This window comes from Porites lutea, chromosome 11, assembly GCF_958299795.1.
Source record: "Porites lutea chromosome 11, jaPorLute2.1, whole genome shotgun sequence".
Lineage (NCBI taxonomy): Eukaryota > Metazoa > Cnidaria > Anthozoa > Scleractinia > Poritidae > Porites > Porites lutea.
The window spans coordinates 14,101,916-14,123,711 of NC_133211.1; the positions used below are offsets into that span (position 1 = coordinate 14,101,916).

Here is a 21,796-nt window from a genome sequence, read left to right on the forward strand (position 1 = left end):
TTACCCGCTGACTCAGTAAATCGCTGTTATTATAAGGAAACATTTCATTGAAAACATGGCTGATGTTGGCGGTATGATAGCCGCGACAGGCATAGAAAGTCCGAACAAACGGGCTAAAATGGACATGGAATTACCAGCAACCAACTTCGATGAATCAAAATTCGCCAGATATTACAGAACGGACGCAGTCGCCTCTCTCACAAGCTCGCATTCCTCGCCAGTTGCCAGTGACTCATCAGCATTTTATTCATACCCGTACACCTTCACATCGAATTCTTTCTCTTCGTACACTTATCCTTGTGGTCAGACGGACGCAACAGCGTTATACACATACCCAGCATCGTACGGCGTTCAGTACAGCACGTTAAATGGTTTCACTTCGGAATATTCCGCAACGACAGGTATGCAGCAATGCGCTTAGCTTCTTCACAAATTTTAATACTGATATCGCTTAATGCGTTACTGGAGAGATCATAAATATTTCAGCTGGCGTACTAAGTTTCATTGTGGAAGTTGGGGTAATCAGTTTAGGAACGAATTTTTTTTACAAAGAAAGATAGAACTTCTGGTGAAAGAACCGCGTGAGAGATTTAGCGATGAAATTCGGGATTGACTTTGGGCGTGCACGAAACTGGGTTAATGTTCTTAGGTGCTCTATTACTGTGCGCGTCTGCGCTTCCCGTGTCTGTTGTCTCAATATTGTTGTTAAACTTGGAAATTCATCTATTTTTAAATGAATGTCACGTTTAGTCAATAATCCATGAATGTTGTGCCGCTTGGGTTTAAAAAAGAATCAACCCGCTTTACAACGCCGGGCGCATTAAAACGCAGTGCGTGCTCGAGGAAATGACATTTGAATGCTGCATTATAGCCCCTGTCATTCTCCTGCGAGCTCATTGACCACGCAATTTCTGGAAACCGTCTTCCTGAAATAATGAAAGAAACATATCTTTCATTTGATACTTGAGCCCGGTCGCAGCTGTATTCATCGCGGAATGCATCTGCGTTAATAGTTTGACATAAAGGATTATTTTCCTCTCTCAGAAAAAAAATTCTCTGTCGCTCTTATCGTAAACTTACGTGGTACATTTCTTCTGCCTTGGTGATATGAATGGAAATAGTTAATGAGAAAAGCTTAGAGCAATATCGTTGTTGACTTTTTCGTGGGAGTCAAGCAGACTTTTTTTGATATGCTATCAGCAATCTTTATCTCTCTAGTTATTTTTTCGAGGCAGATCCTTCCTTGTAAGGTCTTGTAACGGATTATCTGTATAGTTTCCTAGTCTTTCCACGACACCCTGATAAATGGATTTTCCATAAATGTCAGCTACTTGCATTCTCTACGGTTTTTTTGATTGAAATATAAAAGAAAAGACACTTACTCGATCATTGGCCACAATTATTATTGAAGCAGATAATTGTTAACTCTTGTACTCCATACTCCAGTGAACACTCTGGAGCGTAACATCCTTTGTTATTTTGATCCAAGGAGGAATTGAAAATCACTGATCCATATCACAATAATAAGGCCGTGCCTTGGGATTTAATTCTTGGATTGTTGTTCTTTGATCTGGTAAAACCAAGGAACCGGCCTGCAGTGATTTTGTCCGTGTGATGTTGTTTGCCCATACCCTTGTTTCACCTAATGCTAAATCAATATAGTTTCCCAAGGGTATGGTGTAATCAACAGTATTGTCATTACTGAGCCTTTCTAAGTGGAACGTTTTTATTCCACCTCATTAAAATTATTGTGCCAAGTTCAGCTGTAAAAAAGCTCGGGTATTAGGCCGAGTTTTTTGAGGAGTGAACATTGGTCAGTCGAAGAAAATTTCCACAAGTTGTTTTCATAGGTTGAATTTGTTAATTAGGAACTCTTGAGACTGAATACGAGAGTATTCAGATCTCCACTGTTAGGGTAAATATAAAATGTATAATTATGTTGTTTTGTTTTTGTTCAACACTTCTTTTTAAGCTTTTTAGTCTGTTCTATTTTGGAACTGCAAACAGAGAAAAAATTCCAAGACCGCCTGATATCACAGAAGAGGGAATTTACACTCAACACATTCTCTATGATTATTTCTAATTCTCACAAAATGGCAAGTCCATAAAAAAATCAATATTAAAATCCATGTTGCATTGAAAAAGGCCTTTGTTGCAGGGAAGACTTTCTTTAAGATGATAATATTAGGCTTGGGGCAACTTCAATAATTATTCAATTCCAAGAATCACATGCTGTGAGACTGGGTCAACGTACATGTGTATTACTGAATACTCAAATGGTTAACAACCAATCAGACAAAAGTATATTACAGACTTGCAAATTTGCATCAGATTCAGACTCTACTTTCATTTATACCAAGCTTTTGTAATTTTGTGTTTACTTCATACCAAGCAAAATTAATATTTTGTGATTTAAAAATGTCTTCTTAGATTCAGATCAATGACAATTTCTTTTAACCTCTCAAGATTGTTATCTGAGAGAGTGTTTCATTGCAGAAAAGTAAAGCTAAGATGCCCATCTTTTTTTGTGTATTATCATCATAATTTCTAGTGAAGTATTTGTTGCTGTTACAAGTCTTTCAATAAAGCTGAACTTGTAATAAGTGAAAAAGAATGGTTAAGGTCATTATAAGTTGGAAGTCTTGTTATAAAAATCAGCTGTTTCTGATTTTGCTCAATTATTTTTATCATAGTATGCTTTTCAGTTATTACCACAAATATGTCATTTCATTTGCTATGGTGAAGAACAATTTTTTTTGTTACAAATCCAGCTAAAAAAAGAGCTTAAATTTTAGTTTTATCTAAAGATGTCATGTACATTGAGAAATTTTGTTGTCTTAAATTATCCCTTTAAATGTGCACTTTGGTGACCAATATTGTTTTTATTGAAATTTCATCCAAATGTTTGCAGATATTAATGGTAAAATGCTTCCAGTATCTCTGCCATGATTTTTTCCAAGGCATCCCTGTAGCTAGACAAAACGCTGACTGTAAAAATTGATTGCTTTCATAGGCAGATGTTATTTCCCTGAAATGCCCAACCTTGCTTTGATTTATGGTTCTCTGATTGTTCTTATATTTTTTTGCAGCGCAGTTTTTAATAGGTGCAAATGAAAATGTGGGGAGGGAATGCCTTAAGCCAAAAACTTATTTTGCCTGAGAGAGTGAATTTTCTCTTTCTTGCTTTGTGTTACTTAAAATTTAATGGTGTGAAAAGCAACCTGCAGTGATGCTAGATGCCATATCCACATGGTTTGGGGCCTTGATACTGAATTACAATGCAGGTTCACAGCTGCATATTATGGTGAATAAATGTGAAAGGGGTGGCTTAGTTTATTACAAAATCCTGATTTTCAAAAATCTGTTCATGCTTTTCTAACTTAGCCAAGTTCCTGCACAAGTAGGTCCTTCCATTGTACTATTTATACACTTGGCTGAATCCCTTGGACCTTTTAACATAATATTTTATACTACATGTAGCTAGCAGGCTAGAGTTTCAGGACATTATGTAATTTATCAGTGTTTTGCACTGCTCGTAGTGTATTTCTGTGGGCGTTTAATTTGCGATGGTTTCAGGGGAAATAATAGATGTGGCTGACAGAATCTCAGAATTGTTTTATTACATGTTGACCACTTGCGCCCACTCACTAATAAACTTGCCATTTATTTCAGGTTATTCGCTCTCTCCAAGCTCTTCAATCTCCACATTAACATCAAGCTCGAGCATTAGTATTCCACAATCATTAACTGGTAACTCAACTGCACATCACAATACACCTCCTTCACGTGTCATCCACTGTCGAGCAGTCGCAGATGGCTGCAAGGAAACAGACTTAATAGGTGTTCTTCAACCTTTCGGGAAAATAACGTGAGTATGAGACTTTATTTCATAAAAATCAGGTACAAAAATTGATGTGTGGTACATTCCACTTTTCTCTCTTTACAAGGAACTTACTAGAGAGAAGAGTGGTAACTTACTTCTCTTAGAAATTAATAATGGTAGAATTTACAGTTAAGACTAAAATACATGAAGTAAAGCTTATGCTAACAAATCATCTTTGTGTGAGTTAAAAAAAAGACTTCTAGACAGAGTTGCTATCCATGGCAACCATAATTCCTTATTGCCACCAGCCAAAACCAAGAGAACTTCCATGATAAATCAAAGTTATTAATTAAAAATAGCATGTCTGTTGTATTCTAATTGTGTGTAATTTTGACTAATGAGAACCCAACACAGTGCAGCTTGTATGTAGTATCTTATTGATGTTGCTGTTTCAATCTGTTGCCTGTATGTAATAAGGATAACATGACCTTGACCTACTGTAGTTAGTAGTTTTGACCTTAAAACCTGAAGGACAAAATTCATGTGAGCAACATTCAGATGTAGGCCTGGTTGATGCAATACAAAAATCTTCTGCCAGCAAAACAGAAAGTGTTTATTATAATAGTTCTTTGTTTCCCAAGAGTGACCAGAATCTTATTTCTCCTGGCAAAATTACTACTCAAACAAACCTGAAGGTAATGAGAATGTAGGAAATGATCACAATGATTCAAGAAATGTCTCTGCATTTGAATCAATTTTCCTTCTTTAACAACTAAGAAAGCATATGCTTAGTGATGTGCATATGATGAGGGAGCATATATTAAGGTTTAATTATCAGTAGGTAGTTTGTGCAACCCTACATTGATGGTAACAAGAACTTGAAAATGAGAGAAACAGTGACTCTGCACATGCATCAAACTTTTTGATACATTTCTTTGCTGACACTGCACAATGTCGACCTGAAATTGCTTAATTTTGGGTTTTGGGAGGAGGTAAGTGAACAACAACAAATTTTTCTTCCATTTATTTGTCTTCAAATGTGGTCTCTAATACCTGAACTTATTAAGGAAAATTTGCCTACACCTGACAAGTTAAAAGGGTTGGAATAATCGTGAACAAGTTTGAAAGAACGCAAATATATCTTTATTAGTGACGTTTTCACTGCCATCATTGTCGTGGTTGCATAACTTCCCTATTATCCAAGAGTGGAAAATTCCTCAAGGGAATTACATGTATGTATAGAGTACTGCTTAAAATTTTGCCCACATTTGGGAACCTTTCCCATAAAAACGAAGTATAATTTTTCCGATTTGTTTTTTTTTCCAGTGTTGTTTTTCTTTGGTTTGTGTACACTCTTTTGTGAGATAATGATAATAAAAAAGGAAAAATTAACCCACAACATACCTGTAATTTTATTCATGTACATGTAAACATATTTGCACAGTCAAATAGTATGATGACTGCTTTTTCTCTCATAGTGCTAAATGGTTATTTTTCCATGTACAATGTTCATTTTATTCTGATAAAGCAAGTTGCAAAATTTTTACAGTGTATGTGTGATTAAGTCTTCTCCAAAAGTAATGAGCAAATCTTTCTGGGAAAAATTTCAGCTGATTCTCTTGCTCCTCAACAATCGACATATGAAAAATGACTTTTGTTATTGAGACAGTTTACTGGAAAATGCTGCAAATATTATTTAGCTTGCGTGCTAACAACAAAGGAAATAGGAGACATCTACACGCAGGCAAATATTAATAACGTTATAGTTATTTTATGTTTTAAAAATAGCTACAGTGTAACTTTTTACACATTTACAGTAATTAGTCTCAGCAAAAGATTTTTACCAAAATTGTAATAATTTGAACAAGAAAATCTATCTGAAAATCGCAATAATAATGCAGTTATTATTTTGTAACAATCTTCTTATCAGAAATGTTTTCAGTGATGGTTGTACATGTAGGTTGCTGGACAAATATTGCACTGAGGAACAGTCAGGCACAATAATACTAATATTCTTTTCTTTGAGTATCCTTTGCAAAAACAAGGAGGCTGATTTACATGTACTACAGTAAGACTGCAGTTTCTAGTTATCAGCGTGACTTGAGTGGATTATTTGAAGTTCTTTTAAATTTGAAATGTTTTCCAGTCTGCGTGTTTTTTCCCTTGATGTTGTTCATGGATTCTGTACCAGTTCTAGCTGAATAATAGTTCAGAATGCAGCTTTGTTCAACACTGGCTAAAATTTGTTTTAATACCCAGCTCTGATTATTTTTGGCTTGCAGATAATAATGCATGGAATCAGTTGCGGGTGATAGTTCTTTTTTTAATTTTCTTTTTCTGGTTATGTACCACTTGCATTGCCTTTATTTCTTTATTATAGTACATAGTAAAGAAAGGAAACTGAATTTTACTGTTTATTTGCTTTATCATTAACACATTATCACCATCACGTAATAATTAGTTGTATTGCTTTTAATACTACTAGAATCACTCGGGCATCATGTGTATGTCACATGGGGGACTGGAAGAAACTAAAATAAAAATATGTGCTGATTTCTGTGCTATTTAAAAATGTTTTTCATCAATATTCAAGATGTGTAAGATCACTGAAAAATCCTTTTTGGCAAAAAATGATTATCAGCAGATGCAAGAAAATAATTTGATAATATAGATGTATTTTACTGTTCTGTTGTTCTTGCTGACAGAAAGACTGCTTTGTGACAGTTTATAGATAAAACTTTCGTGATATCTAATTTTTTTGTATTTTTGACCATTTTAAAGCTATTTTTGGTCTGACTTTCTCAGAGACACGTACACAATGCATCCACCATGTACACATACATGGAAGGGTGGTTGAGTTTCCTGTATTCCCATTCCAAAGTCTACATGTAGCACTTCTGTGGATGAAAAAGAAACCAAAAATTTAATGCATTTTTGATACTGTTGTGAAGCACGTGCAACTATGTACTTACCAAAAAATGTTGGTAATTTGGTCTCAGCTTTTGAATAAATTGCATTAGTTGCTAAATAGCGGCTTCTTAAATACTGCTTCTGTCATAATTGATTGTTATTCAATTTGTATCCATTTCTAATCCACTGTAAGGAATCACTCAGTGACTATAAAATTTTGTACAGTTTGTTGCATAATGGTGATGAAATAAATTTTCTTATTGTTGGTAAGACATGTCGTGACTCTGAGTCTTGTCGAAAATTTTAGGAATGTTTTCTTTTTCATCCCTGAAATGGTTTTCTTGGTACATGGTTCGCTTGGATCAGGGAAAAATTAAAACACCGAATGATTTTCTCCAAAACTTGGATACAAGGCATTTAGAATGACTGAAAACTAAATCTTGTTCATCAGAAAGTCCTTTTTTTTAAAGAAAAAAAATGGTTTAGCTAATTTCAAAACATTATTGTAGAGCCTCTTATCTATTTGTGCCGACTTATTAATTCTAAAGCATCTTGGCCAAGTTTTGGATGCCTTCAGAATTGACCTGATGACCTTACTGTTTACAAGCAAGTCATTCACTGATATTTTACATGCTGGCTATTGAACTTAAAATCTAGGAGCTTTGTTGCCAGAGCTTCAAGCTGACTACTACAGATAACCACTTCTAAATTTGTTTGCCTGATAATCATTTTAAAACTACTGTAAAGGCACTTAGTTTATGTGTGTTTTGTAACAGAGACATGTGAAGATGGTTCCTTGATAAGATGACAACATGTGCTAATTTTAAAAGGTCATGGCACTTATTTTGTAGAAAAACAAAAAATGTGTTCATTTCCTTAATTGGACATGTGCTCAAGAATAAACAATTTGTACTATGGTCACCATTTCATTGCAACTACTGTATAAGACGTTGAGAATTCCTCAATTTTTTGTTTTCGTTCACAATGTAGGAATATTGTTCTTTAAATCTTCATAGATTACTGATTGGGAAAGGGAATTGAATTTTGGCAGCTGAATAAATAATAGGAAGAATAGAATAATAAAAATGGCCAATTTGAAAGCTTCAGTTTTCCTTCATGTGCTGCCACACAGCAATAAGATGTGTGGTGAGAGGATGTAGTATCAAACTTGTTTGTTGTATTGGAGGATGAAATCTTAGCTTGATAGCAAAATTTACTCAGCTACACCTTTTTTAAAGTAGTTTAAATTATTGTCAGTGATAGTTTTGTTATTCTTGATTAATCCCCAGTCTATAATTTTTTTTCCTTTTTTGGCAATTTTGTGTCTCTCCCTTAGCACAAGGAAATAAACTATGGCACTTCCAAACTCCTTTGATCAAGAAATAAAAGCAAAAAAAATTACAGGGATACAGCTAAGAGGCTGGCAGCTGACAGCAAATTTCACTGCTGAAAGAACCGGAATAAAAAAACATGGGGTAATTTTAACGGCAGGCTTGACTTGTAAGCTTCCTTGTATCAGGGCTCAGATAGAACTGTTGAGCACCTTTGTTCATGACTACAAAATGAGCACGGGTGGGAGTTCTTTCCCTGGAAAGGTCGTCATAGATCAATGTGCCAGTATTAGTAACAGAGCCACCTTAACAAAGTTTACTCTAGCTCTGTAGGTTCATTCTCTTATTCTTTTACAGATACGTGACATTATTGCCAAAAATAAGACAAGCATTGGTGGAATTTGAAGTAAGTTGGCCTATCCTTCAACCTTGGTTAGAGTTTTTAGTTAATTAAAATGCATCTCTAAAACACAAGATGCATGAGGTCTTCACATATTACATGTACATGTTTCTTTCCTGAGCTTTTCCTCTCAACATTGGTTTCACAGGTTTGATTTAGTTTTCCGGTAAATCAACATTGAAGGGGAAAATGAGAAAAAATATCAACAGTCTTTTCCAAGTATTTTGTTCAAGTTGGTTTGTGTACTTGTAGATGTAGGTCACTTGAGTGCTGGACCATATGTTTTCATTAAACCTATCACCAATAAATGGGTGTGGGGAAGGTGCCTGAGTAAACTGAGGGAGCCGCAAGCGAGCATGAAGGTAACCATGACAACCCTGTGAGCGGCACCGCCAGGCACCATCACACTGAGAACCTCAGTGGAAAGTTTTCAAATACTTACCAAGACCCACCCAGAGTGAGGGAAGGGCTGGGAGCCAAAAGGCTTTGGCACAAGCACAAGTAAAGACAGTGTGTACGAAACGAACTTGATCTTTAAAGGAGCGCTTTAAAAATACTGGGGCTCTGAAAAAGCCCTAAGCCCACCCCACATACGATTAGCAACGGAGACCACTGGCCAGCATTATCTCTTGTTTAACCTCGCCTAAATTACATTTAGCCACGTTTGCTCCTCAAGTTTACGTCCCCTTGATCTGTCCCTGCCGCTTGGGGACTGGTAGTTTGTTAAGCTTCTTCAAATCCCAGATTTTCCAAGGTGAGGTACTCGGGGGGTTTTGTGAATATTGTTTCTAAAATGTACCATTTTATATTGTTCCAAGTTGCATCCACAAAGTCAGTAAAGAGTAGCTTTGTTATGGAATATTTTTTAGAGCCTTTTTAATGGCCTTTCAACTGTATTAGCGAAAATGTTGCTTTCTAAGAGGAAGAAGAGAAGTTCCTGTATTTGCGTTTAAACGTTTTTACTGAAGCTAACACTCTTTCTTTCTAGGAGTCAAAATTGTTAGTTATTATTCAGGCACGTAATGTAGCTCTGACTGTATGTGCTTCAGCATAACTTTCATATTTTTCGGCATTTCACTTTTTCACTGAACTTAATATGGAATTTTTCACAACTTTTGATTTGTATACCCTTGTGATTGATAGGCTGGGTTGAAGTCAAACATAGAGGTGTACAAACCAGAAGGAAAAAAAAAAGAAAACATGCTATTCTGCCTTATTCCATGCTAACACAGGATCCTTTCCTAATCCTAATTAATTAAGAACTTTTTTTGGCATTGTATCTTATGCTCAGCTGCATCAGCTTTGGCTAGGATCTCTTCCAATATCAAAACTAGCTCACCATAATTCATTTTCCTGCCAACTGGCAGATTGAATTTTCAGTTTTCAATTGTCTTGTTTCTTCTTTGACACATTACATGTATTAAAAAAAAGCAGCTTACAATTGTTCAGAAATTTTCATTTTAACATGATTTTACTTTTCATAGGATATTGAATCTGCCATTGCTTTAGTATCATATTCACAGGTAAGACAGATATTGTTTTCTTTTGCCTTTCAATGTGTTTGGATAGCCTTGACAAATTAAATATTATTTTTTTGCAGTCTTACTTTAATTTTTTTATCGTGTTATATGGTAAGTCTTTTTTTTCAATTGGCTGCTATTCAAAAATTTAAGATATTGACTGTTTCATGATGACTTATTGTCAATATAATTTTGAACTTATGTATCATGCCATCAATAATAATTATTGTGATTATGATAATATCTAAAAATACAATGTTAATGGTTCAAAGGAAATGAAAAAATTTGCTGACCTGCATAAAAAATGCAGTTACTATAATGGAAGATTTGTTATTGAATCTTTTCTTCCTTAGCAGCAAGGTATTAGAACTAAATATTGCACTTTTCTGACACAGTGAATGGGAGGAAAGATTAAAGTTTTTCTAAACATTTTTGTTATAATTTTACCAAAGCTAGATAACATTGCATGCAAAGATGCATAGACTCACAGTGAAATAAACATGACAACATTTCTTTATTTAGGTTTTTCCTATGCAAATTTTCTAGCTGTCCAGATAGAATGTGCAGTAAACATGTATTGAATTGTGATGAAAAGTGATTGAGCATTTTATGTTTTTTATTTTAGTCAAACACACTCACTGTTCTTGGTAGACAAATGTTCGTGAATTACTCTAAAAGTCAGGAAATTAAGAGGTGAGGATGCAGTTAAACATACGTGTACCGTAATTTTTTTATCAGTCATGAATGCAGTGAATGATGCAAACTTCTTGGTGCTTCATTTGAAACTCTGCTTCCAAAGCATTAAAATACATAAAATGGGAGATGATACCATGGATGCAAATGAAATTTAGGTTGTGCATTTGTGGCTTACCTGCAGAAGTACAATCCACACATATTCCCCTAAGAGATGGCAAGATATTTTTCTCCCTCACCCATCTCCTTACCCCTCTTCCTCCTGTCTCCCATCCTCTGCCCCTGCAAATTTCTGTCGTCATTTACTCTAAAACCTATTCCCAATCAGATTTACAATGTACATGATCACATAACCTCTCTTGTGTGGAGTTACGTGATCTGTTTAACTCAATTTCATTCCTGAAGATCAGATCAAATGGATTTTCCTTTCCGGACTTTTTTTTTTAAGCTGGAGAACCTAAACATTAAAGTTAACTTATCCTGGGTGCAGTGGTGACAGTTGTTAAAATGTGACCTGCTGCTTACACTTAGCCACAAGGTTTAGCAGCCACAGTAATGGCCTATTTCATATGGAAACAACTGCGCTTTTCAGCAACATGATGAGTAACCGATGAATACATTTTTCACTACCTCCTATCACAATGTCCTGGAAGTAAAACAATCAAAGTGAATCAAAACTCCTCATTCATTACAACCTCTACACTCACCCACTTCAACCTCTTCATCCTGACTGGTACATAAAACCGTAACTAAACATCACCATTCAACCTTGTCCTGAGCTCTGGTGTGTGCTTCACTCCATGTTAGAGGTCCCCCACTCCTCCAGCTCTTTCATAACTGTTCTCTGCTGGGTGGTTTTTGGCTGGCGTCTTTTCTGCTCACATCTCTTGGTGCTGTCCCTACGATCTAAACGCCTGGAACAGGCTACTGGGCACCGTTAGGACTTGACCAAGCCATGGCAGCCTGTGGTTATTACAACCAACAGCTCCTGTGGCCTTTTGAATTCTTTGAAGAAAAGGTTTCCTGAGAGTTCTGTTAGGGCGATTGATGCAGGCAAAAATGTAGTTATGTGGTTAAATTTGTGGCGTTAGAAGTTGAATGCAAAGTGCATTTTTAAAATCTGTTCGCTTGTTGAAATCATTATGTGCTTAACAGATAGCTTTCACCATTTGCTCTTTCTTACTTAAGCCGATCAATGTCGTTGCTTAAATGCCTTGGGTTATTTTTTTCTAATAATATTATTTAAATTTGTTTCAAGAAAAGAAAAGCAAAGTTTTCAGTGAAAGCCCTGTGACAGCAAATCCAGCTTTGCTCAATGTTGATGCTGAAGATGGGCTGTACTGCCCTTTGCAGATCAGACATTTAGATTTAGATTTTATTCCTTTTCAGGGATAAAGTTCTTAATGGGGACAGCAATGGAGGAAGTTCTGAAGCCAGCAACATTCTCCTTCTAACAATCATCAATCCTTTACACCCAATCACAGTGGTGAGTTAGTGTTCAAATTATTCCGGGTGTCAAAAGGGGCCCACAATCCTATTCTCCAGGTTGCTATCAAGCATGCATCAAGTCAGCATTCGTCTGGACTTGCACTAAGAATGAATGGAATGCACAGAATGCCATCTGATCACCCATGTCTGTACCTTCTATCACTCACAACCTGATCATGCACGTTCTGACCTTCTATCACATGAAACTTATGCAAAGTGCCAGCATTGGAGCAAAAGCATTTTTGCCTTAGATCAGAATCCTGAAACTTACCCACAGTCCCTAACCTTTGGTTATTATTAGTTGTGTTATTTTTTGTCTTATGGTAAAAATCTTTGTTATGCTGTAGTTGCTTAAATTTCAGTGAAGATTTTGTTGGACTGGAATTAGAATCTACATCACATCATTATTTTAAATTTTTGATTTTTTTAATGACACTTGAATATCCTTTTCCTTGCAGAAAGTGCTTCATAAAATATGCACTCCCCATGGCAAGGTTTTACGAATTGTGATTTTTCACAAAAATGGATTACAAGCTTTGGTTGAATATCCTTTCCAAACTTTATGTACTTTGTTGTTAAAAAGTGTCTGCCCGGAGTATCTAAAACTCTCAACAAAAATGATGTGGAAAAGAAAATTCTGGAATGCATGTCAAAGATTATTTTTCATAATGGCATGTTCACTGGCCTTGGTTAAAAGATAGTCAAAACAGTAGACAATGGCTAAAAATAGCCACAACAACTTAATGCGTGAAAAAATTTTGTCTACAGGGCTAACACTGATTTCTGCATTGGAGACTGATTTTCTATCGTTCAAACTATACCTTTTTTTAAGTGTCAAACAAACATAGTAGTAGAGGAACCAATGAATGGGGACACTATAAATTAAAATAAGAAAGTATTCTCGTAGCGATTAAAATCAAATTAATAAAACTATTTCAAGTGTATCATTATTGACTAGAGACCGAAGGGTAAAATTTATAAAATTACAGTGAAACCTGTATTAAGTGGACACGCTCGGGGAATGCTGTAGTGTCTGCTGAATACAGGGTGTCCGCCTAATAGAGGTTTCGATAGATAACGTCATATCAGGTGTCAAATGCCATTCAAATGAACAGTGGAAATGTTTAGAATACTTCCTGAGACTCTGACGATATACGTTTGGAATTTTTTTTGTTTGACCAATTATTGATCGTAGTACCATAAAAATAGACTGCAACTCAAATTTGGAGAAATCAGATGAGTGAAACAAGCTCTATACAAACAAAGTGAAACAGAACACAGGGCTGTGCACTAGCAGAGCCCAGTGGCCCCTGGTGCCTAACTTTTGCCCTCGGGTGACAAAAAAATCTCAGATTTTTCATACAAATGATATGCTTGGCACCATAGATTTTACAGTTTCATAGCACTGGGCTCCCTTCAATTTTCCTTTGAGCACAGCCTTGGAACAATACCTAAGTATTGTGAAACTAATCAAATAAGTTTGTCAAATCATGTTTTTTAATGTAAAAATCGAAAAAATTTGTGGGTGGCAATTTGAGGCAATCTTTCGCATTTCCAGTGTCTGACATGTTGGGTGGTGGAATTTAATTGCAAGTGTCCGTTTAATACGGTGTCTGGCGTGTTGGGTGGTGGAATTTAATAGTTACAAGTGTCCATTTAGTACAGGTTATCAACAATAGAAATGGCCATTTCAGGTACTTTTTAGGTGTCCGCCTCCACTTAATAGAGGTGTCCACTTAATAAAGGTTTCATTTAAAGTAAATCAGGGAAATAAATTTGGGGACTTCAGCTACTGTCCGCTTAATAGAGGATGTTTGCTTAATGCGGTGTCCACTTAATACCGGTTTCACTGTATTTTAATTTTAATTTACTGTAATTATTTTGTAGTCAAAACTCAGAGATAAAGCTATTATAATATATTATACTCTTAACTTTCATTACATTTGACAATGTTGAGGCAGCAGAACGAGCACTTGCATCACTTAATGGACAGGACATCTATGCTGGGTGCTGTACCCTCAAGATTGACTATTCAAAGGTATTAAATGTTCCCAAGATAAAAGTTTTTTCAGTGATTTTTTTTATTGAGGAATATTTGATAGTAGACTGCAACTTTGATTAAAAGGTTACTCGTCCATTACTTTTTATGCAATATTAATGCAAAACCAAGATAATTGCAAGGTCGTTTTTGATGCTCAGTTAAAAAAGAACCTAACTTAAAAGTAAGTAGATCTTACTTTGTCAACAAAAATGTCTGAATTGTCTGACTCTTCAAGGTGTCACAAGAAAAAGTTGCATTCTTAGTCTAACAAATATTATAAAGTCCTAATTAATCAATGAATTATCTCAAAATATTAGTGACAGGTCAGTGTTACAGGTAGTTGTAGTTGGTATAAATCTCAAAACTTGTTTTTTTTCTCTCTCTTTTTTTATCACTGGCTATTTTCAGAAAGCTAAGAAGTTGAATGTTTTTAAAAATGATGATGAAACATGGGATTATACTGGGGCACTGAACAACAATTCAGGTAACTTTGTACAGATTATTTAATATTTGACTGTACTTTTATCTTCAGAGGTGATGATGGGTAATTACCAGTAGAGAACCCCTTCCCCCACCACCGTAGCTGTCATAAGAAGTAACTGTGGCATAAGATCGTCTTTTAGGTCATTCAGTCTTTCAACCAGTTTGGCGCTAGTCAACGATTCCCTGCCAACTCCACTCCTAACCTTTTAGTTTATTAATCTCTAGTCTGGTCAGCTTGTCAATAAACTGTGTTGCCCAAACATTGTGGTCTGTGTGTGATATCATTAGTAATTTATATTCTTGTTACGGAATTTTAGCTATTGTTGAACTCCTGTAATACTTCTTCAGTACTTACAGATATACCAGTTTCTAACCATTGCCGTTCCTTTTTTTTTCCCATTAAAATGTGTTTCATAAATGGTTTGTGAAGTGGTAACCTTAATCATTTAATGTCAGCGTTCTGTTCTTATATATCTAAATAATACTAGTATTTGTAACTTAACAGCTAACCAGCACAGGTACTTACATGTAAATACAATCAAATGTAAAAGCAGGATCCTCAGCTAATTTATGCCTTTTAATTGTCTTCCTAATAACTTTTAATAGTTTTATATGTAGCAAAGAAATAATATACTGGTTTTGTGCCCAGTTGTCCCCCAGCTACTCTGTGCATGAACCCCCCAGCTCTTTTCACAGGAAGCGAAAGAAAAATTGAACCAAAAGAACTTCATAGCTGCTCCCCTCCTAATTACATATACCTGGCAACTTGAAATCTTAGCAGCAGCCCTGTCAATCTTGCCATCTTACTGTTATTGAACAGGAATTCCAAGCAAGACCGCGCTCCTGGGCTCAGGACTGTTGTCGGCAATTTCAGGTAGGTTTTTGCTTACCGGAATGTCAGATTGTCGTTGAAGGCAAGGAAAAGGTCTATCAGTTGAAGAAAAACTAACTAACTAACTAAATAAATAAAAAAATAATGATATTAGAGGTAGCACATCCAGTAGGTTCTTCATCTGCCTGATTCCTGGTCGAATTGGAATTTGGAAGTGTTTGGTTTTGAGGGGAGGGGAAAACCGGAGTACCCAGTGAAAAACCTCTCGGAGCAAAGACGAGAACCAACAACAAACTCAACCCACATATGGCGCCTATGCCAGGATTTGAACCCGGGCCACATTGATGGGGGGCGAGTGCCTCTGGCCCTAAGTTTCAAACAGCTAGCAACAGTAATAAGTGTGTGGTTTTGAACTGTTCTCATGTGTTATAAGCTTTTTTGTGATTGGTTAGTTCACAATAATAAATTATTGGCCTGTCAGAATCGAATCAAAGTGTTCACAGTGTTTTGAAGTGGAGAGTAAAAATATCCAGTAGCTTGTGCACACTTTTTCAAGTGGCTTAAGCTGTGTACATTGGCCTCACTGCAGTATGAGGGGACATTGCTTGGCACAGATATCTTCACTTTTACACTCCATCATAAATTGCAGGGAGAATGAGTGCAAATTTTTGGCAAAAAGTGTGCATCTGCTTGTAGGCTGGAGTGGACGCAGCAGCTTCGCATTATGGGAATAAAATTGGACTTTTATAGGTGGTCATAATGCACCAATTTCTTTGAGCGTTTTTATAATAATATTTTCATTTAACTTTCTCAGGAAATGATACAATTGAACCTCAGCTGTCCAGTTCACCACCGGATAGTATATTACTAAATGGAAAAATGAGTGAGTAACAAGTATTGTAATGTTATGGTTTCCATCAGAAAGCTGACACCAGTTGTATTGCTTAGTCCCTGAAAATAATATAGCCTTGCTTCACATGTCCTGAGATTTTCAACTTTGTTTTGAAACTTTTCTGTGGCACTAACTCATCCTATTTTCTCAAAACATTTCATATTGTAGGTGTGAATGGTTCAGCACTTTCTATCTCCACTGAAGCAATTGCAAGAGCAGCGCAGTTTCCTACCGTACAAAGTATGAACACTGATGAATGATATTGAAGTCGTTCAAAATATTACTTTATATCCTACAGTTACAGCTAAATGAAGACTCTGTCCAAGTATTTAAATGTCTCTCTTAGAAACCCGTTGTATTGACCACTCAATATCATTTATCCATAAATTTTCCATCATTGGACAATCGACATAAATCTTACAATTTTGTTCAGCATTACCACATTATGAAAAATTACAAGGAAATGTAAGCCAATCAGAAACAGGGACATAATTTGAATACATGGCAGTGAAAGTTATTTCATGGACCTTTAACTGGGTTTGTACGTGTATCAGTACACTGAATGACCATTTTTAAGACTGTGGGCTTGAATATAATGGTCGCTCTCTAATGTGTGCATGTTTCTTGATGACTTTTCTTTGCAGGTATTCTGGCTAAAGTGGCTTCTCTTCATGGTACTCCACCCCCTAAAAGTCCAACATCAGGTAAAAGGATCTTGATGATAAATTTCTAAAGTTGCTAAATGTTATGGCATAATAAATGTAGCTTGGGTGTTCGTCAAGCTATACAATCTTTGTCCTTATTTTCAACAGGCAGCACATCGCCAGTGGAGAATGTTGTCAAAAAGCTCGGGATTCTTGGAAGCTCGCCATACCAGCTGTCACCACAGGGTGGAATCTTGAGCGCTCTTCCTGGACTAACACAGCAACAACAGCAGCTGAATGGCATTTCACATGCTTTGAATGCAGGTATGATATATATATTTTTTGTTTTTACGGCTCAATAACTAACGAAAGGTTGTCCTGGGGAAATACTGGAGCTAGGCTTCGACTGTAAGGGTATAAGCACATGGGGGCTCATACACACAAGTCCTGTAATGTCTGAATGATGGATAGCTTTAATCTTTAATCTTTAAAGGGTATGCTCCTAAAACAGTTTTAATTAACTATACTAGGATTTTTAAAAGCATAATTAAGTAAATAAGTAACTAAATAAATAAACATATAATTATGTACACATTTATTCATTTGTTTACCAATACAGCAACCCCTCAAAAAGAAGATTATTAACCGGTGGGGTAACAAAGAAAAAAAACAACAACAAAAAACAAAAAAAACACAAAACACATAACACAAATAACAAGTAACTAGTTGATTAGTTAGTAACTCAATTCATGATCAGAAACAGTCCAAAATCGCTCCAACTGTTGATGGGTGATTCTAGACACACTGGCCCGGAACTGAACACGATCAGCGGAGAGAGTAAAAACATCTGCAGGCAGTGAATTCTACTGAACTATAGTTCTTGGGTAGAAAGACAGTCTGTGAGAGGTTGCAGAGGTGGAAATCGGGATGAAGGAGTGATCATGGACATGTCTACTTCTGCGTGTTGGTGAACGCAAATTGTCGCCTGGGTTCACTGCAACTAAGTTGTTAGTAGATCCTATACAACATGGTCAGGCGCGCGTCGACTCTTCTTTGTACTTTTCAACCCTTAAAACCCCAAGAGTGATCAGCATCAAATTTCCCCTTGTAACAGAGTGGTCGTGAGAATTAAGGACGTTATCACACAAGATGTGTTTGTTTGATATTTTATTAACTTCTCCCCACAACTTAAGTGGTAAATGAATTTGGGCGACAAAGGAGAATTTTAATTTTAATCAAGTATATACCTTTATGTTCTCCCTCTCTCCTTTCAGGTGGCACGGGTTGTGTGTTGATGGTCTACGGACTAAATGCTGAAAAAATGAACTGTGAGAGAATTTTCAACTTGTTTTGCCTGTATGGTAATGTTGTCAAGGTAAATACAACCTCAATCCTACCCTGGGTGCCAGAGACTTTTCTAGCACGGTTCCGGTTTCTGTCAAGTCTTTACAGTGACCCGCTCGAAAAGTTTTTTCTCGCGACTTCGGCTTACTGTGTCGGCCTTCGGCCAGCGCCGAAAATTCCTGCCGTACGCGAGAAAAGCCTCTGGTACCCAGGATACCTCAATCCAAACAGAAACACGAAATTTAAAGCAGGGATTTTTGGAGCAGGCCAATTTGTTGAGTTTATTTTATCCCATGAAAGGAATTAAACATGGAATAAAGATGATGTGAACTGCCATACAAATTAGTTTAAATTTTTAGACACAAAATTCCACAAATGCAGAAGGCTGTAATATTATAACTCTAGCTTATTAACAAGACAAAGAGAAAAGGGCTGTTACTGTTAAGTTCACTGTAAGAACCCAGATTAGAAATAAATAATCAAACATCCTTTTAAACGTTGGAAATTTAATTTTCGGTGAAAAATTACTCGGGAGACACCATTGTGAACCTTGTAATAAAATCTGTGCCCAAAAACTGATTTCACTGTATTTTAAAAGTGCAGTGATGTCTTAGTGCTACATCGTTCTAATAAATTTGTGCTAAATTTTCCAGGTGAAGTTCCTTACAAACAAACTTGGTGCAGCTATGGTTCAGATGTCGGACAAAGTCGCTTCTGAAATGATTATTAGGAACCTAAGTGGAGCCGTCCTTTTCGACTCCAAGATCAACGTCATGTGAGTGTAGCTAACCCTAATTTAAAAAATAGGGACTTTAAGATTCGAGGACGGCGAAGGCGGCGGAAACATCGTTTAAAAATCAGTTCGCGTTCTTTCAATCTTCATCGCGATTATCCCATCTCACTTAATTTGTCTAATGTAGGCAAACAGTCCGGGAGTTGAATTCTTAAGAACCATGTCCAAGTTGAGAAAGAGACTCGGAAGTAATATTTCGACGTCCTCCATGAAACGTGAAATCCCGTCGTAGTCGTGTAGTGACGGCAAAGAAATGTACAAAAAAGCGTGATATTGTTGTTGTATTTGTACGTGGTTAATGGCAAAAATGAACGAATGAATGAATGAATGTTTTGACTATGCAGTCGCCGTCGTTGGATCATAATGGGTTGGTAGTCTTTGTTTGTTTATTTGTTTGTTTTTAAGAGAGCTTTTTGTGTTTCTGTGGCAGGTTTTCGAAGCACCCGTTTATTGCCGATTCATCTGTGGTAACAGCGTTACCCGATGGCACACCGTCGTCCATGAATTTTGCTGACAACAGAAACAACCGCTTTAAGTAGTAAGTTGAAGGAACGTTTCCTTGGTCCCAGAGATTTTTCTTGAAAATCTCTCTCCGCTTGAGAGAGAGGAAGCCGCGAAGCGAGCGAAAAGAATTTGACACAATGTTACAAACGTCCGGTTCTAAATGTTGAAAAATCATTTATACTTTTACTTATTTCTAAGCAATGTCTTTAATGCTGAGATTTCTTAGGTCTCCTCCATTAAAAAGGCTTTGTTTCCAGGTTTTTAACCTCAGAATCATAATAGACGTCTATAGTTTGACATTTAAAAGTTAGGCTCCGCTGTGTTGTGTTCGAAGTTACTGATTTTGCTTTCTTTCTGTTTGTGCAGTCTACCAGAGGGCCAAAGTCTCAAGAACAGTATCCTTTACTTTGACGAGCGCAAAACATTTTTTGAAATGTTGCGAGTGATTTACCTATTACAAACCGAATGATCACCACTATAATATCTTAGCCATAAGGCAATTGACCAATCATCACCTTGATTTACCCTTGTTATTACGTGGCTATAAGCAGTTAACCAATGAGCGCCTAGATTTGCCATTGTAATCACGTGGCTATAAGCAGTCAACCAATCAGCACCTAGATTTACCATTGTAATCACGTGGCCAAGAAAAGGTTAACCAATTAGCAGCTCAGGTCTAAACTTGAGATGTATCCTGATTATTATTGGGCTTAATGAATCTGACCTCAGAAAACTAGGCTAAATATCTAAGTGCAGAAAATACTTTTTCGGAAGAATAATATTTTAGTTTAGCTGTCTCAAGAAATGCAAAAAAAAAAGAAACCGGTAAGTTACAAGCCGCTACAGCATGGCATATTAACACCACCAATACGTTTTGTGTCTGTTACTGAAGTTACAGGTGAATAAAATCTCTCGAAAAATTCTTCAGCTGAATATGGCGTAGATTTAGGTAGGAGTGTTCCTAATGAAATTTCCTTAACCGACACATTACACAGGATACCAACCACCCACAAGAATGCTTCACTTTTTTAATGCACCCCCAAACTGCACTGTAGAAACTCTCAAAGAGGTGAGTGTTTATTTTGGGTATGTATATGCCTCGAGTCCAACCAATCCCCACATCGGAGGACATGGTTTGTCAGGCTACAGTCTGAGATACTGAACTTGACTCGCAGTTTTTTTTTCGTTTCAGGTTTTCATTGCAGCGGGATCACTGTCCCCTCTTAAAGGAACATTCTTTTCAAAGGGTTAGTCTGGATGTGTTATATATTACTTAAGCTGTTAAGGAGAATACAGCTTTATGACCCAAACAGGGTAATCTGACTTATCCTTCCCCGATAGCACGCGGAAATCAAGGTTCCTAGGAACAACTGTCTAAGCAAATTTTGGAGCAAGGCTAACTTTTATTTCAGTACGTTTTCGATGAAGTGTAATCGAAGTTGTTTTTCTACTATAAAATGCGATGTTATTCGCTGGTCATGCAAATTAGATTTGGACGCATCTCTCATTCTTAAATATCATGTAGGCAAACGACTGTTTAAAGGAGATAAATTGTATAATTTGGTGGGAGTGTCGCGAGCTCAAATAGTCCAGAAACTAAGCTTCGTAAACGTTCGATTTTTTTTTTGGCAATGGGGATTTACCGCGAGGTTTCAATTTGGTGCAAGTCAACTTAACTGGCCTCATTTATGTTTAGCCAATGCAAAGTCATCAGCGGGACTGCTTGAGATGCCAGATATCCGTTCAGCTATGGAGGCGCTCACGCTTACAAACCACTTCACCATCAATCCACCAGGTAATGAACGTACTTGCTTTTTTCTACTGCTATCTCATAGCTGATGAGCGGCTTAAAAGTCATCAGTATCTAATTTTTCCTATAATGTCACTGCTTAGTCAGGTCATGAGAAAAAAGGAAGTAACTGCCAAAGATAAAACCTGTTGATTATTAAACAAATTCTCTTTGTAAGTAGTATAAGAAAGCTATGAAAACAGTGTGGAGATTATTGGTTTAATGGTTAAGCATCTCTGCCTGGGTTGTAACCCGGAGTTAACGCGAAATTTGAATTCAAGTCTGAATATTTACCAACAAATCCTTGTA

General features: G+C 36.5%; 1 protein-coding gene across 1 annotated transcript in view; it reads left to right on the plus strand.

Annotated features, from left to right (window-relative positions):
* Nucleotides 1–13: 13 nt before the first annotated feature.
* LOC140952563 (heterogeneous nuclear ribonucleoprotein L-like) overlaps nt 14–21,796 on the plus strand; it is a 28,231-nt gene continuing 6,448 nt past the window's right edge. Inside the window, exons 1-21 of the mRNA XM_073401989.1 lie at nt 14–401; nt 3,673–3,868; nt 8,422–8,470; nt 9,949–9,987; nt 10,610–10,677; nt 12,067–12,163; nt 12,624–12,709; nt 14,107–14,203; nt 14,615–14,690; nt 15,510–15,563; nt 16,336–16,404; nt 16,582–16,653; nt 17,058–17,117; nt 17,226–17,381; nt 18,332–18,432; nt 19,055–19,176; nt 19,625–19,732; nt 20,065–20,093; nt 20,694–20,767; nt 20,891–20,945; nt 21,395–21,493. Of these exons, the coding sequence (XP_073258090.1) occupies nt 56–401; nt 3,673–3,868; nt 8,422–8,470; nt 9,949–9,987; nt 10,610–10,677; nt 12,067–12,163; nt 12,624–12,709; nt 14,107–14,203; nt 14,615–14,690; nt 15,510–15,563; nt 16,336–16,404; nt 16,582–16,653; nt 17,058–17,117; nt 17,226–17,381; nt 18,332–18,432; nt 19,055–19,176; nt 19,625–19,732; nt 20,065–20,093; nt 20,694–20,767; nt 20,891–20,945; nt 21,395–21,493 (2,053 nt within the window). The 5' untranslated portion in view covers nt 14–55. The remainder of the gene's footprint in view (nt 402–3,672; nt 3,869–8,421; nt 8,471–9,948; nt 9,988–10,609; nt 10,678–12,066; nt 12,164–12,623; nt 12,710–14,106; nt 14,204–14,614; nt 14,691–15,509; nt 15,564–16,335; nt 16,405–16,581; nt 16,654–17,057; nt 17,118–17,225; nt 17,382–18,331; nt 18,433–19,054; nt 19,177–19,624; nt 19,733–20,064; nt 20,094–20,693; nt 20,768–20,890; nt 20,946–21,394; nt 21,494–21,796) is intronic.